This window comes from Tachysurus vachellii, chromosome 2 (genome assembly GCF_030014155.1).
Source record: "Tachysurus vachellii isolate PV-2020 chromosome 2, HZAU_Pvac_v1, whole genome shotgun sequence".
NCBI classification, from domain to species: Eukaryota; Metazoa; Chordata; class Actinopteri; order Siluriformes; family Bagridae; genus Tachysurus; species Tachysurus vachellii.
The window spans coordinates 12,259,421-12,275,674 of record NC_083461.1 but is presented as its reverse complement, the minus strand read 5'-3'; the positions used below and the strand labels follow the sequence as shown (position 1 = coordinate 12,275,674).

Genomic DNA, 16,254 nt, shown 5'->3' with positions numbered 1-16,254 from the left:
CCAGAAAAAAAAAACATAGGCTCGAATACAACAGAAAACCAAAGATTCAGAAAAAACACATTATATAGATGTTATAAATTGAGTTACATTTCAATGAGTAAAATAAATATTTTATCCAATGATAATTCTGGCTCCCACAGACTGGTTATGGGCTCATGTGGTACACAGATTAATTTAAGAAGGTGCTCCTAACAACAACTGTGTATAAAAGCTTTGTGAGAATGAGACTATTGGAGCGATTATTCGCAAAAGTAAGAAATACAAAATAACCATCAATCGCCCTCTGTCTGGAGCCCCATGCAGACTGATCACCTCCATGGCCTGCCAAATTGAGGCAATAATTATGCTTAGGTGAGAATCTCCTGAACATGGGTCATGGATGGATCTAAAATTATATACCCTTCATTTCTTTGTAAGTGGGAAAACTTACAAAATCTGCAGGGGATCCACTGTACAAACAAATACATTTTTTCTAAGGCAATCTGAGGAGAAACTCATTCAATCATCTTAAAAAATTAAATGCCTACTATAAAGTCAAAATTCTATATAGTTTCTGTGATGGCTAATATTTAGCTTATTTTTCTTTGTTATTGAACAGGACTGCACACTTGAATTCTTGAACATCATAATTTTTTAACATCATAATATCATAAAGTTTAAATCATTCTGATGTAGCAAATTAACAGTGAGTAAATCAGCATATGATATGGACAGTCTGTGCATCCTATATTGTATAATAGTAAAGTAGGTAAATAATTTATAACACAGCCACAACATTAGCAACAGTTAAGAACCACATTTATGTTTCTACTAGGAAACTGTAGAATCTGCCAAGAAATAAGAATACCTTTCAAAAGGTGCACGGGTCCGCTGGAGGACATACCAATGAGCCAAGTCCATTGCAGTCTCTTCTTTGGTTTTCAGTGTTACAAGCACATTATGACCTGCAAGACTAATCAAGCTGGCTGCCCCAGCAACTGCATCTTCCAGCTGTGATTCTGTCTCAGCTTCTAAAATCTAAAATATTACATTAACATAACCATAAGTACAGTACATAGCAATTACTGAGAGACTCAGTATTAAAAATTAAGGTGTATGGTTATTAGTAAACTAGTAATTAAATAAAATTATACAGGAAAAAAACTCACCAATTGCACCTGTGACCTTGTTTCATCATCATTAATATGTTCGATTCTGGCCTTTACATTGTCTGGACCCTTTTGAAGACATTCATACAAGACATCAGATAGGAAGCATGGACTCTGTCCCCCATGGCCAAGTGACATAGCCATGATCTGACCAGCACGGAAGTATCCATTGTCTTTCATTGCTGTTGATTGCAAATAAACTTGAACATTATGACCAATTATCCAAGTGAGACTAATGATAGTACAGCTGGCTTTCATGTTAACATAGGGAACCCAATTTAAAGGAGAAAAATATTTATATAAAAAGACTTTAATGACATAAAATGCTTTTTAATAACACTAGATTAAAAAGTATTTCATATAAAATACCTAAAGTGCTTACATTTTCCCAAGGTTACAAGATCACTTATTTCGCCAAATCTCACGACTAAAAATATTAAACAAATATATAATCTAGAAATAAAGCCTAATACAAAAAGCATACTATTGTCCTTATTTATCCCAAATGTAAATACAAATATATAAGTGGCCTAGTCAATTTCAGTACAATACATAAAAAAACATTTAAAAAAAACACATTATAAAAAAAAAATAATACATTCAGTAGTACCTCTGGAATTGCATGTGAGGACTTTAGCATTAGGTGGACCCTCGAAGATTCCAATATTGTCCTTGATTTCATAAAGACACAACCTGAAGAACTCCCGGGTAGGCCCTCCATTGTCAATGGCACCCTCAGATATTCCGTAATCGTCTGTGAACTTTATATCGATCTTCTTTTCTGGTGCAAAATTGGAACGGCCCATGGCTCTGGAAGCTCCATCCCACACATTCCTTCTTATTATGTTAAAGCGCACAGTTTCATCATTATTTATTCTCGAAGCGATCTGCTCCATTATTCCCTTCAAACTTATCTTTGAATCACTAAAATAATACAAATAATATGTATTTAGTGTCAAGGTAATATATAACTTTAACACAGAACAAAAATGATATAGGGAAAAACCCTGATATTATGCATTTAATAATATTTAGGCTTTTTTTATTTTGCAAATTTCTTTTAATTTCACCTCTACCTCTCTGGTTTTCACTGCAGCCTATTGCTGCAGTTGAGTTTACAGTAATGTGCAGCTGCTTGCTCGAACAACTTATCATCCTTATGTCAGTTAAAAACTTCTATTAAAACGTGAAGAATTGTATTTTATTCCAAAGACTAAAATATTTCTGACCTCTGATTGGTTCTAGCAGTCAAAGATCTTGAAATAGCTTCCTGGAGATCAGGATCATCAGAGAAATATTCTTCCTCAAATAGGTCCAGATAAGTACTACAAAAGGAATAACATAAAAACTGAAACATGTCTGCAGGGTAGGTTTGCAAGATACTATTTCACTTTGTGCATATTGCAGTTTTGTAAATAACACAATCTAAAAACACAACAATGATTTTTAAAAACAGAACAATGGAAACAGTTAACCTGTAAGGGGTTCGGGTTACATTATTGCTGGATGCACTGGAGACAGTTGAGGCTATAGCACCAGAGATGGGAGGGGAATGGTCACTGGTTACGGCGGAGGTGTTAGAAGAAGGACAGTCACGTTTGTCATCACTTGAATTTAAATTGGTGCCACAGGACAAACCATTAGTGGGATTACTGTTGATGGCAGATGATACAATGGGAAAATCATCTGTGGTACCACTGGAGATGACAGAAGCTTGACTGGGCAAGGTGTGAATACCATCAATGGTGATGACAGCAGCACAACTAGACATTGCATTGTTGTCTTTTGAGATGCTAGGTGCATCTGTAAGAACAGCTTGGGTGGCTGCACACCAGATAATTTGATCACCACTGGAGAAAGACTGTGTGGCATCTGTGGAGACAGCAACAATTTTTGAGATGAGTAAAGAAATGTATATATTGCAGCAGTTACAGGCAAAGGCATTTAAATTGTTAAATAAGAAAACATATTGTACTTGAACGTGTGTAACATGCCAGTTTTGATGCCATTTCATGAAAATAAAAAATCTCAGAATATAAAATAAAAAAAAATCTCAAAATATCCAAATACTTTCTCAGATCAATCAAAGAAATCATGTACAATACAGAAATGTATGTAACTTCTAAAAATGATCAGTGCAGCATGGCACGGAAGGGGAAATCAGCCTGTGAAACTGCTGAAGCACTATTAAAGACCAGGTTACTTTGATAACAGCCTTAATTTATTCAAACTCAAAATTAAATATTATAATATTTTGATATACTGCATTTTTTATTTTATGAGAATAATAACCTGTAATCAATTAAAGCAACAAAAGCTTGAAAGATTTCACTTTACATGTAATCAATCTAGATGTTCTCCCTGTGCCTCGGGGGTTTCCTCCGGGTACTCCGGTTTCCTCCCCCGGTCCAAAGACATGCATGGTAGGTTGATTGGCATCTCTGGAAAAATTGTCCCTAGTGTGTGAGTGCGTGAGTGCATGAGAGTGTGTGTGTGTGCCCTGCGATGGGTTGGCACTCCGTCCAGGGTGTATCCTGCCTTGATGCCCGATGACGCCTGAGATAGGCACAGGCTCCCCGTGACCCGAGGTAGTTCGGATAAGCGGTAGAAGATGAATGAATAAATGAATGTAATCAATCTAGAGTTTTGTTTTTCAAATTATATTAACAAAGAAAGAAAAGTAACTTTTTCACAATATTCTTATTTTCTGAGATGCACTGTATGTATTTGTAGATAGAAATACCATTTATGTCATCTGATACTTCTTGGGGTTCACTGCTGTTTGTATGTTGACTGTCTCCATCTTGAATTGACTATAAATTGAAATAAATAAAAGTGAGAAATGTTACTGGATCCAAAATAACATACTAACAAAATCAGTAGCTGCAATGTATACCATGTGACTGTGTTAATCTGAGCAGGAAATGGGATAGCTATATACTGTAATCTGCCCGGCCAAAAAAGTTGCACACTAAGATTTCATTCAATGCCCATCGCTCTGGAACAGGGTCAATCTGGACTCATCAGACCACTTGACACATATCCATTGCCCTAGTTCTAGTAATTTCAATTCTCTGGTTTTCTTTGTTTGATGCAACCCAATAATTATAACCTTCTAAAATGGTGCTTCTTTTTTGACCAGGCAGTGTATGCATGTATGTGTGTGTTTATCTCATTTCAACATTACATACAAGCTCTTTTTCCTCTGTTATCAGCACCTTGTCTGGTCTGACATAAATGGACTTCTGATGAAAGAGTTTTTTCACAAGCGCTCCAGTCAGGGTCTGTTTGGGGCTAAGGGATGGCTCAACCAGTTTGTTATGGCAAGGTAACAAAATCTGTAACCTGAGGGGAAAAGAAGCACAGATCACTGCAAGTCAAACATTTGTGACAGCTAATAAGATTATGTTAATTTTATGCACCCAAAGAAATTTACATTATGTCAATTATGCTACATTTAGAATAGAAATTCAAAAGGATGGTTCGAGTTATTTACTTAAAGGTAACAAGACTTACAGTACTTATGCAGAAAATAATATATACTTCTATAATTAATTTGAGAATTTTGATTGTGGGACAGATCTATTATAAAAAAAAGAGATGCAAGAGTTTGAAATGTACTGTAGACAGTAATGGCTAATTTTAATTTAATAGGCTTCTGTTAACTGCCTGAATATTCTTTTAATGATGTTCACAGAGGTCCACCAACTGGGCAAGCCATCCATTATAATAATAATTTGTACTAACACAAAAGCAGTAAACATGAAAAACAGTTAACAAGGCAGGTTAAAACTTGTATGATTATTTTTAAAATACTTTCACCTGCATGCACCCACAATCGGCTGGAATGCCTCAGATATTGCCTGCATTACTTTGGTAGAGTCCCAGTTGCGGCTAAGTTCCAAAGCAGACTTAATGTGTCCATTTTCAAATAGCCAAGCTTTTGTGGCACGCCTTGGCACATGCATATATGTATGGTCTGGCAGGAGAACCACCTCTTTTGTGAAAAGTTGATCCACCGAATGTGAATCTGCATGACACCTTAGAAATATTAGAAAATAAAATCAGCATATAGCCAGTTAGTACGGTTTGTAGTGTTTAGGTAGTTATCTTCACTGTTTATGTACAGGCAAATTTGTTAACAGTGAGAATTTTGAAGGTTTTATGCATTCTTGAATTCTTGCATTTATTTGACTTGGTACATTTGGCACACCTGGCTTCTGGTGTAATAATTGTAACAGTAATAACATTGTGTATAACTAAGTTTTTATCACATCACACAAAACTGGCTGGACAGAATTTAATGAAACCTTCACAGTACTTAGATATCTGCCTGAAGTTTAAGCTGCACCATAAGTGAAATCAAATTGTTTAGTAAAAGTGATGTTATGAACAGTTAAGTGCCAGATTTAATAATCTACTTTAAAATGAGCTACTAATAAGCTACTTGCTCAATGTAAACAAACACCTGCACCAACAGATATCCATTATAAAAGCTAAACTGGATATATTTTTTTTACTGAAATAACAGCACAAGTGATACACGTGAATTTTTTATGTGATGGAGTGTATTTGGCTGACGACGAAAGAAGTACAACTTATTGTAAACAAGGCAAAAACAAACTTTCCTATATCCTCTCTCTCTCTCATTGAGTGTAAATAAGATGAAATTACAGTAGACTCAAAATATTGTTGTGAACTATGTACATCTACTTCACACAGGTTTTACACCGGATGCCCTTCCTGACACAACCCTCCCATTATTCCCTTATTACTCACCTATTCTTTCTTGGGCCCTTCCGAGTGAACGGACGCAGATTGTAGACAGGGGTTGACACACACGGCCCCTGAGGACTGTCAGGGATGTTTCCTTCAAAAGCATTACTTGTACTACCCGTTAGATGGACATGAGCAGGCTGGCTGAGGCCCACTGCATTTGGCCTTCCTCGGTGAAATAGCGAATACATTTCTTCATCCGTAGTCCGATACTGAGTGTGGTTTCCGGCACCACTTTGAGCCGTACACGCACTCACCAACGTGTTAACCATCTCTTCATTTCTCAAAATTGCAGCAACTAAGTTTCTCGCTGACTCACTCATTCTGCCTGAAGTACAAGATATCGGCTGCGTTTTGATGACGTCAGAATCTATTCAATATATTCCGAGTTTTTCATTCAATATATTCCGAGTTTTCATTCAATATATTCCGAGTTTTTCATTCAATATATTCCGAGTTTTCATTCAATATATTCCGAGTTTTTCATTCCAAATATTCCGAGTTTTTCATTCAATATATTCCGAGTTTTTCATTCAATATATTCCGAGTTTTCATTCAATATATTCCGAGTTTTTGAGAACCATTCAATATATTCCGAGTTTTCATTCAATATATTCCGAGTTTTTCATTCAATATATTCCGAGTTTTCATTCAATTCTCTCATGAATAATTTCCTAAACGGCATGCCATAATATATGTATATATATATATATATATATATATATATATATATATATACATACATATTACTTATGTGCAAAACAATGTTACTGTACAAGTTACATTGCATGGTAGATATAGTACTATTTGTTATTGATCAAATAATCTTGGAGATTTATTTTAATATCCTATAATATTAGCCATTTCAAGTAAAAAATAAGCATCAGACTGTGTACTGAAGCATGAGTAGTTGGTTTAATCATCACCTTTATCTTTACTTTATCTTGGTCAGGGTCGCATGAATCCAGCATGTATCGAGAGCACGGCTCTAACATGCTGTACAACAAACTATTGTTTTAACTAAAAATGTTATGAGCTCTATATCTGCTATATCTATCTCTGAATTGTTTATTAATTAGATACCACTAGTATAGTGGTATTCAAATGGATAAATGAATGAAGATTGTTTATATTTGTTCTTTTTGTCTAATGAATGCACTTCCTTGACGCTGCTGTGTGGTGAGTAGACCACACTTGATTTGTCTATATCATTGCCTTATTATCCAAATAGCTGATGAGGAATTAATGGCTTCTTAATTCCACCAAGGACATCTGAGTTTGTGTCTGATTATTGCTGTGGTGTAGAGTAAACCATCTGCTATATACTATAAAAGAGTCATCTGATTAGTATCTACTTCATTGTTTGTAGAATAGCTTACATAATGGGTTTAAAAACAGTTACAGTAAGTGTAGGGTTCTGCTCTGTTCAGGCGAAATGAAGGAGAAAATTCAGGAAAGATTCATATTACTGAGAAAGCAAGCATACTGAGTGGATCTAATTGAACTATCTCAATGTTGTCACTGGTTTAATTCACAGTCTACAGTCATTACTTGTATTTATAATCATAAGAATATGAATTATGTCCAGGAAGATAAATAGATACAAATGTCAGACATGTATTTTAGCAACTCAGTGTCACAATCTAAGTGTTTGGACATCTTTTTAATGGTAAAATGTGCGAAATTCAACCATGAGTGCAATTAAAGCTATCAGCTTTCTCTCTCTCTCTCTCTCTCTCTCTCTCTCTCTCTCTCTCTCTCTCTCTCTCTCTCTCTCTCTCTCTCCCTCCACACTTTTTTCCTAAACCCTTCCTCTGAGTTCCACATTCCAGCATTTCACAGCCATAAACAACAATCAACCTAATGGCTAAAAAATCATTAAAGACAGAACATCTGGGGAACACAGACAACCACTCAGAGTGAACAGGGTGGGAGGGGACCCACAAAATGTGACCTCTTATTGGTCAGGCCTGGGCCTCACACCTTGTTAAGTCACTTCCTCTTGCAAGCATATGCTTTATGGTGCCTTCAGAGAGGGTAAGAATCAGCGGGATGCGGATGGAGAGAGAGAGAGCGAGAGAGAGAGAGAGAGAGACAGGAGAGGGGAGGGAGGAAGAGTCAGACACACACACACATACACACACACACACACACACACACACACACAGATGGTAACGGTTAACATCTCAGTGGTAGCAGCAGTCGGTCTCTCTGTTCTTGAGCTCTTTATGTTTTCAATCAGAAGCAGGCGGCAGCCCGACCTCTCATTTGGAGAACTCGCTCTACAGTTTAAAGATGTCACTGGAAACTAAGGTAGAAAAAAAAAAGAATGAACTGTGGTGGAGGCTGAATTACACAATTAAAGGAATAAGAATACCCTTTTTCATCCCCCTTTCTTATTCGTCTCTTTGTTCCTCCCACAGTTCTTTACATCTTTCCAGAAAGAAGGACATGTTGTAAATCACTGAGTTTGTGATGAGTGTATGCTTTTGTTAGGTATAGGTGTCTGCTGCAGAAGGTCAGTGCAAGGAACCGAGAACTGACCAGTCTGACTACTGGCTTTGCTCATATCAAATTAGAAACGACTGAAAGTAGAGACTAGACCTCTGACTGCATTTCGTTTACTTTATCTGTGTGTTTTACTGGTGATGTCTTTGAGTAAGGCATGTTGTGTGTTAATTTTATGCATCTCTAACTTTGGCAATGAGGTTTTAAAACTGATGAACACACTGCACTTATTTCAGTCTTATGACAGGATCTAAACATCAGAGACCACTGTTAAAAAGTTTTATTTTTCTTTGTATGTTAATTGTCCTACTTTGCTTTAATAGCTACATGCACTTGAGCCGGCATGGACTCCACATGCTTGTGCAAAACAATGTTAGATCAAATCAAATCAAATCAAGAGCATCATATAAACATATGCCTCAGTGGGAGATATTAAACTTAAGAAAAACCTTTTGTACATAGGACTTAACAGTCAATACCACAAATTCAGTTACATTTATATGGTGAGCTACAAAGTGTGCATCTTTAACAGTGAATACTCAATTGTCTAATATAGATTTTGTTACAGATACTGAACATTTCCTTTTTTTATATTAAGTTTTATATATTAAATGTTATTAAACTTCCTGTTTATTTTCAGCATGCTCCCAGATGACTGAAAATCACTCCACATGTATTGTAATTATTTCAGGAAATTTACTATTGTGTATGCATTTTTGCTAATTTGATGAAGGAATATTTTTTACACATTTTACACAAGCTGGAGTTTTATAATGTGACAAAGTTATTTTTGGTGTAAACAGCAATAGGGCATGTGTGAATCATGGATATGCATTTTTGAGCAGGTGTGTGTGTGGTGTGTGTGTGTGTGTGTGTGTGTGTGTGTGTGTGTGTGTGTGTGTCAAGCCAGGCAGTAAAATATGATTAAGTGTAGAGCTTCTGTTGTAAAATCTAAAGCTGGGTCAGTCAAGGATGACAAATAATTTTTTAATTAGATCTGCTTTAATCATTAAACTAACTGCTGTTATTGTTTTATTTTTACTGCAAAATAAGAGAGAAAGTTTAGATCTTATATATGATACATTTCCAAGACTTGGAGATAATAGACCTTGGTTAAAAAAAGTTAAAGTTAAAAAAGAAAAGATGTCAAAATGAGTAACAAGAATTTTGTAAGATGAATTTGGTAATGTAAGTAAAACCTAACGCAATCCTCAATGACTATGATGTTTAATTAGATGGCAGTAAGTGTGAAATCAATTGCTATTATTTTTCAAAACGATGTATTTTAGCTCTTGTTAGCCAGTTAGCTCTTCCTGTGACTACCAGGTCATTCTATAATTTTATATCACTATCATGTACTGCAAGTTAAAAAAATAATAATAATTTTGTAATCAAATTTTGTAATAAAATTTCTGACCATTCAGAGGTTACATTACAATATTCTGTAAGGAAAAAATGAAAGAATGTTGATCTATGTATAAAGCCTACAACTGATATTTAGTTTGATGCAATTAAATGTGTCAAAATGTTTATGATTTCATTTCAAAGACATGATCAAAACCTCAACTGCGTTATCATGCTCAGAATCATGTTGAATTCAGAGAGTATCCTGGGAATGCTGAGCCAGGAATACATGTCTGATGAGACATCAGTGTACTGTAGATACAAAAATCGTCAAACATCTCTGTGTATAAGTCTGTAGTTTTTGTGTCTGTGTGTGTGTGTGTGTGTGTGTGTGTGTTAGTGTGAGATAGAGAGAAATAAATTGTGATAGAAGGCCATTCGCTTCATCAGAAACTGGATGAAAGTGGTGTGCTGTTGGCTGACTGAAGCTGATGCTGCCAGGTGTAATTATCTGTAATTGGTGGTGACACAATAAAGTGATGACAGATGCAGAGATCTCTCTCTCTCTCAAACACACACACACACACACACACACACACACACACACACACACACACACACTTGGTCACATCTGCAAAGAATAGGATCTCCTCTCTTTGGCCCCTGACCTGCACACTCATTCAGTCACTAAAAAGACTCATCATCCACTTATGCATGCTCTTAATCTCTCTCTCTCTCTCTCTCTCTCTCTCTCTCTCTCTCTCTCTCTCTCTCTTTGTTACACACAGACAATGAAAAAATAGATAAATACTCCCACAACTTTTGAACACCTGTGTTTTGGTCCAGTAAAAGTCATCATATTTCAAGTGTAAAGACTTGAGGAAACTTCTATGATAAATATGATGTAACTGTGGTGATGAGAAAACAGACTTCGCTTCACATGGCAGCTGAGTGAACTCTATGGACAAACACGCTACACAATATAGCCTGTAACTGGAGTGATGCTACATTCAACTTATCTTGGAAGTTGAAGTTAGAGCTCCCTCTGTCCTGTCAGAATTGGGTTGTGGAGAGTTTGGATTTTGGAGAATATGAGCTACAAGAGGGGGAACATCTTAGACTCCTTGCCTCCATGTATCCCTGCTGTAAGGTAAAACATAAAACAAGTGATGCATATTTACTTCCTCAAAACACTGAACTGTTTAGACAAGGATATTGATTGAACATAATATGTTGGCATCTTGACTGATTTAAAGCAAATTCATCTTTAAACAGTGTAACATAAAGAAGCAGCCATGTTGATTTGTCAATTTTCAAAGTTAAATGTCAGAAATTCCATGTTCCAAGTTTTACTTCTGCATGTATGAGGGGGCACAGTGGCTCCCCAGGTTCCAGAGGGGGTTTCCTCTAGGTACTCTGGCTATGTGTATGGTGCATAGTGTGTATGGAAGTGTGAGTAGGTGTGAGCTTGTGATGCCACTTTAATCCATCCAGGGTGTCCTCTTCCCTGAGTACCCTGGGATACGTTTCAGACTTCCTGCGACCTTGTGTATTAGGTGGAACTGTGGAACTGGTGTATTATACGTACTTTATTAAATAATGTTATGGTGTGCATATTAACTACAGTTATGTCCAAGATTCTCGCACACACACACACACACACACACACAAAAATCACACAAAAAAAAACACACAAAAAAACACTCACAAACACACAGTGAAAGTAACGTCAGGCATAGCTGGTTTGGTGTTATCTGTATCTGTCGAGTCTGTGGGAAAGAAAACCGCTGTTTTGGGAATGTCCTTGTATCACACACACACACACACACACACACACAGAGGAACACAGATAAACTACATTCTCTTCCCACAACACAGGGGAAACTCTCTCAAAACATTAGAAAAGCTTAAGTTAGAAAGCTTTAGGAATGATGTACAGAATGATCTTCCCTGTTGTGTGTCTCTATGAACTCAACTGCTGAAATATGTTAATTTCTTTATACTAATTAATGCAAAGCTGCCTAATTATTTTGGTGAATCAAGTGTTGCCTATCCAAAGGCTGTTATATCATCTGTTCTGTGATGAGAAAACAACAAAATGCTCTTTATGTCAGAGGCATCAATATCATTTTTCATTTTCAGGCAGAGCAACCAACACATAAAGATCCTGTCTACACACTCCACTCAGTGTGTGTGTGTGTGTGTGTGTGTGTGTGTGTGTGTGTGTGTGTGTGTGTGTGTGTGTGTGTGTAATGGTCAATAAATGGACCAACCATGACCTTTTGGTTTATTTTTTAATGCAGTGCTGTGCCTTTTGTCTATTTATTTTGTGTGTTTATTTAACTTCATCACTATTCACTTATTTTATTTACATTGCATATAAAGCTGATAGTAACACAGAGAAAGACAGACACACACACTTGCACCTCTCCTTAGCTTTCCTATGTGTGTCCTGTTTCACATGGCTGAATGAGCAGTGAGTTAATCATCTAATGAGGCCAAAGGACGTTCCACTGAACTGAACTGTTCACACACACACACACACACACACACACACACACACACACACACACACACTCTCTCTCTCTCTCTCTCTCTCTCTCTCTCTCTCTCTCTCTCTCTCTCTCTCTCTCCCTCTCCCTCTCTCTAACTGTTTAATTTTAATTTTCAATTTACCCTTTTCTTATGCATCTCCCTTTTTTTGGCTATGACAGATCATCAGAACAAGAAAAATAAAAAAAAATAATAAAAATTCACATTCATAAAAAAATAAATTCATTCACATTCATCTTCTTTATCCTGGACAGAGTCACAGTAGATGCAAAGCTTAATCTTGCAACCCCACAGGGACACTGCAAGGTGAATACCAGACACAGGGCACCACACACACACACACACACACACACACACACACACACACACACACACACACACACACACACCACACACACACACACACTATGATTTTCTGCTGTGAGGCACATTATACTGCCAAGCACATTATCCTAGGTCTGTATCCTATAATCCACAGGGTTTCAGGCAACGAAACAGTTGCAGGTACAGATTGAAATGCTTTGTTTTAAAAACTGGCAGACAAATCCAACATGCAAGGTAAATTCAAAGGTATAAACAAGCAAGGGTCAGGCAATTTACTGTGAATAGGAACTATAATCAATACCCTGGAAACAAGACAAAGATCAGAAGTAAGATCTGAGCAATACTCTCACACTGAGCGTTTACAGTCTGTATATACAGCATAGTCTGTGTGTGAGTCAGGGTGTGAGTGATCACTAATTAGGGGAGCTTGAGTGTGACAGTAAGCATGTAGATCTGTGGCTGCAGTATCTGCAGGCCATAAAACAGTATGGAAACCTTGGTTCATTGCAGCTATGTTACTCTGTGATGCCTCTTGGGAGTTGTAGTGTGATACAGAGTTCATTGTGGAGGTGACACTGGGGTGAAAATTGTACCACTTTCTTAAACAAGAGGTGTATAACATCACTTTATCATAATCATTGTGCCACCGTGTTAAATTTTTATCTGGTCAGTTTATAATTCATTCATTCAATTTCTACCGCTTATCCGAACTACCTCGGGTCACAGGGAGCCTGTGCCTATCTCAGGCACACACACACACTCTCATCCACTCATGCAATCACGCACTACGGACAATATTCCAGAGATGCCAATCAACCTACCATGCATGTCTTTGGACTGGGGAGGAAACCGGAGTACCCGGAGGAAACCCCCGAGGCACGGGGAGAACATGCAAACTCCACACACACAAGGCGGCGGCAGGAATCGAACGCCCAACCCTGGAGGTGTGAGGCGAACGTGCTAACCACTAAGCCACCATGCCCCCCAGTTTATAATTCATTTATTTATTCATCTTTAGTAACTGCTTTTTCCAGATCATACTCATGGTTGTTTTTTTTTTTCAGTTAAAATTCACAAACACAGTTTCACTCAATATTAGTTTGTTAACTTTCTAGAGTGAACCTGCCAAGTGCACTGTGTTCAGGTCCAATAGACCACCATTAACAGAGAATGCCTTTTACAGATTTATTTGCAAGAGTGATACCCCACCATTCCCTAAGTTAAAACTCCTTGTATAAGTAAATATTATTCAAAATGTTGCTCTAAATCTAAAACAGTAAATGCAGCATCTAACTACAATAAGACTATATTCATAACCATGTGAATCAAACCTTGGTCATCCTTTTGCCAATAATGGTGTCTATGAAAATGTTCTAATGTTCACAGGAATATCATTAATTCATAATTTAGAGGTAGAATAATCCAGCAGTGTAACCTCACCTGCTGCCTGGTCCCTGACATAGTGTATATGTAATTAAAATGGTGTACAGATGCAGTAGCTGTGCAGAAGGCACACCTGAGAAGGTAGATGACCTGTGAGCCAAAGGCCATGTGTGGGAACGAGATGAGATGCACAGATTAGCTTCCTATGGAAAGAGAAGACTGCCGAAATGCTGTGATCTCACTGCCAGACAGCAGCACTGGGACAGACAGAGAGGGGAGGAGAGATCGAGGGCTCACCTTTGAATGATGCACAGAGAAAAAGAGAGCGAAGGAGAGAGAAAATAAGCGAAGAGAATGAGAGGTATGGGGTGGAATGGTAGGATGATTGTTGAATGATACTCCATCATAAGCAGCTTGAGTTACATAGAGAGACAGGGAATGGTGGGTGCTGTGTGTGTTGGCACTCGAGATGTGAGAACACTTGATCAGTTACCAGTTTCTGCCTGTGTTTTTGTTCTCTTGTCTTTTGTCTTTCCTCATCTGGGTTTAACATCATCTGTCTTTCACTATTTAATTTTTTTTCATCCATCTTTTATCATATTCATCTAACACCTTGTGGGCCACAGAGCATTTACTGAGAGAGTGAGGATGGCTGCTTAATAGCCAGGCAGAGACGCTACCCTTTGACCTCAAACTGTTCTAGACTACAGTGGTAATAATGGAAAGATCATCCTCCAGCTTTTATCTTTAATGAGTAGCGCTTTCCTAAAACAGCACAGTGCAGCGAGATGCAGAATGAAATTGAGAAAGATTTGCTTATTTAGTTAGCTCAGGTTAGATGAGATACACTTTATTTTCCAGATTTAGAGGCCCACCAAAACTGCACACAGCAATCTGTGAAATATGGAATGGATTTGATTTGATCTGGAATGGAGGGACATTTTTTCCCAAACTCCTACCCTCCTATAACCCATGCCAGTCCTCATCAGCTCATGTCAGCGTGAGTTTGCAGCTCCTGTAGCTCTTAATTCTGTCTGTTGGCCAGACAAAAGCTGAGCGCAGGACCGGAGGGGACGTGAGGGCTCCATGTGGTGCATTCCTGGTCTTGGTAAGGAGGTAGCAGTCAGAAAAATAATCCACATCAAGATGTGCTTGAGAAGACATAGCAAGCAAAGCAAGCTGAGGTGATGAATAGGATATCTTTCGTGCATTTTCATGCATTCTCTCTGCTTTATTTCCTTTTTACACACTTTTTCCCACTACTCCATCTTGACAAAGTGTGACTCTTACAGTTTCACATTTTCCCTGCCCATTCATATTCTTAGAAAAGCTACATTTCCCCCAAATCCAGAAATTGAGTGAGTCTGTGATCAGATTTCTTGACTCTGGATAGGTTCCAGTCTCTGGTAATGGCGGGATAGCGCTTTGAGTTGACCTCAAGCTCTCAGTATATGAGAGAGGGTGAAAAAAAAGGAGAGCGCTACCCCACTAAGCCCATTATTTTTGATGAATCGGACCGCTGGTATTTGTCATAATGAAGCATTTGAAAGTGTATGTGTGCTTTACATATTAAGCTTAAGGTTGGCCAAAGGTTACTCACTGTACTGAATGGGACTTTTGAGAGATTGTGGGAGAAACAGGGAATATAAAGACAGAATGAATTTTCACTTGAATGCATTAAAGCACACATACACAAACATGCAACAGAAACAACTCCCTCTGCTGGCCATCTCTCTTGCTCTTCCTTACACATACAGCTTACACACTTACGCCTTCATTTACAACAATAAGTGTGAATTTTATAGTTTGTGTATAAATGCTTTCCATGTTCTCTGCTTTGTAAGAAATAGTAAAGATACCCTCACAAACAGAAACTCCATAATACGCCATTAAACACCTTCCGGCAAGCTTTATTCTGAAAAGCTCCTTTTTTTCACATCATTGACAAGATGCTGGTTCCGGAAACCAGAAAGCTCTTTTTAGAACCTGCCCATGTTTCTTTATGTAATTCCAAATACACATGTTTACTTTTCAAAGTTGTACTTTTGCCTTTGAGAATATATTTCACAGTCCAGTCAAATTGTTTTGTGATTATACACAGCAAAACGATGGACAGCCTCATAAACAATTATTAGATACAAAATAAGAGATACAGCACTATGTCGCTTTGATATCACAGGTTTTTGTTTCTGGTTAAAGTCTTTTGGAGGTGAAAATG

The 16,254-nt window shown here is 37.5% G+C and overlaps 1 protein-coding gene across 1 annotated transcript; it reads right to left on the bottom strand.

Annotated features, from left to right (window-relative positions):
* Nucleotides 1-308: 308 nt before the first annotated feature.
* On the bottom strand, nucleotides 309-6,196 carry LOC132857799 (uncharacterized). Its single transcript, XM_060887854.1, has 10 exons — nucleotides 5,928-6,196; nucleotides 4,971-5,189; nucleotides 4,340-4,493; nucleotides 3,892-3,961; nucleotides 2,624-3,020; nucleotides 2,378-2,473; nucleotides 1,759-2,072; nucleotides 1,149-1,330; nucleotides 848-1,017; nucleotides 309-321 (listed from the first exon to the last, which is right to left on the bottom strand). The coding sequence occupies exons 1-10, from the start codon at nucleotides 6,194-6,196 to the stop codon at nucleotides 309-311; spliced, it is 1,884 nt and encodes a 627-aa protein (XP_060743837.1).
* Between the last annotated feature and the right edge of the window lie 10,058 nt (nucleotides 6,197-16,254).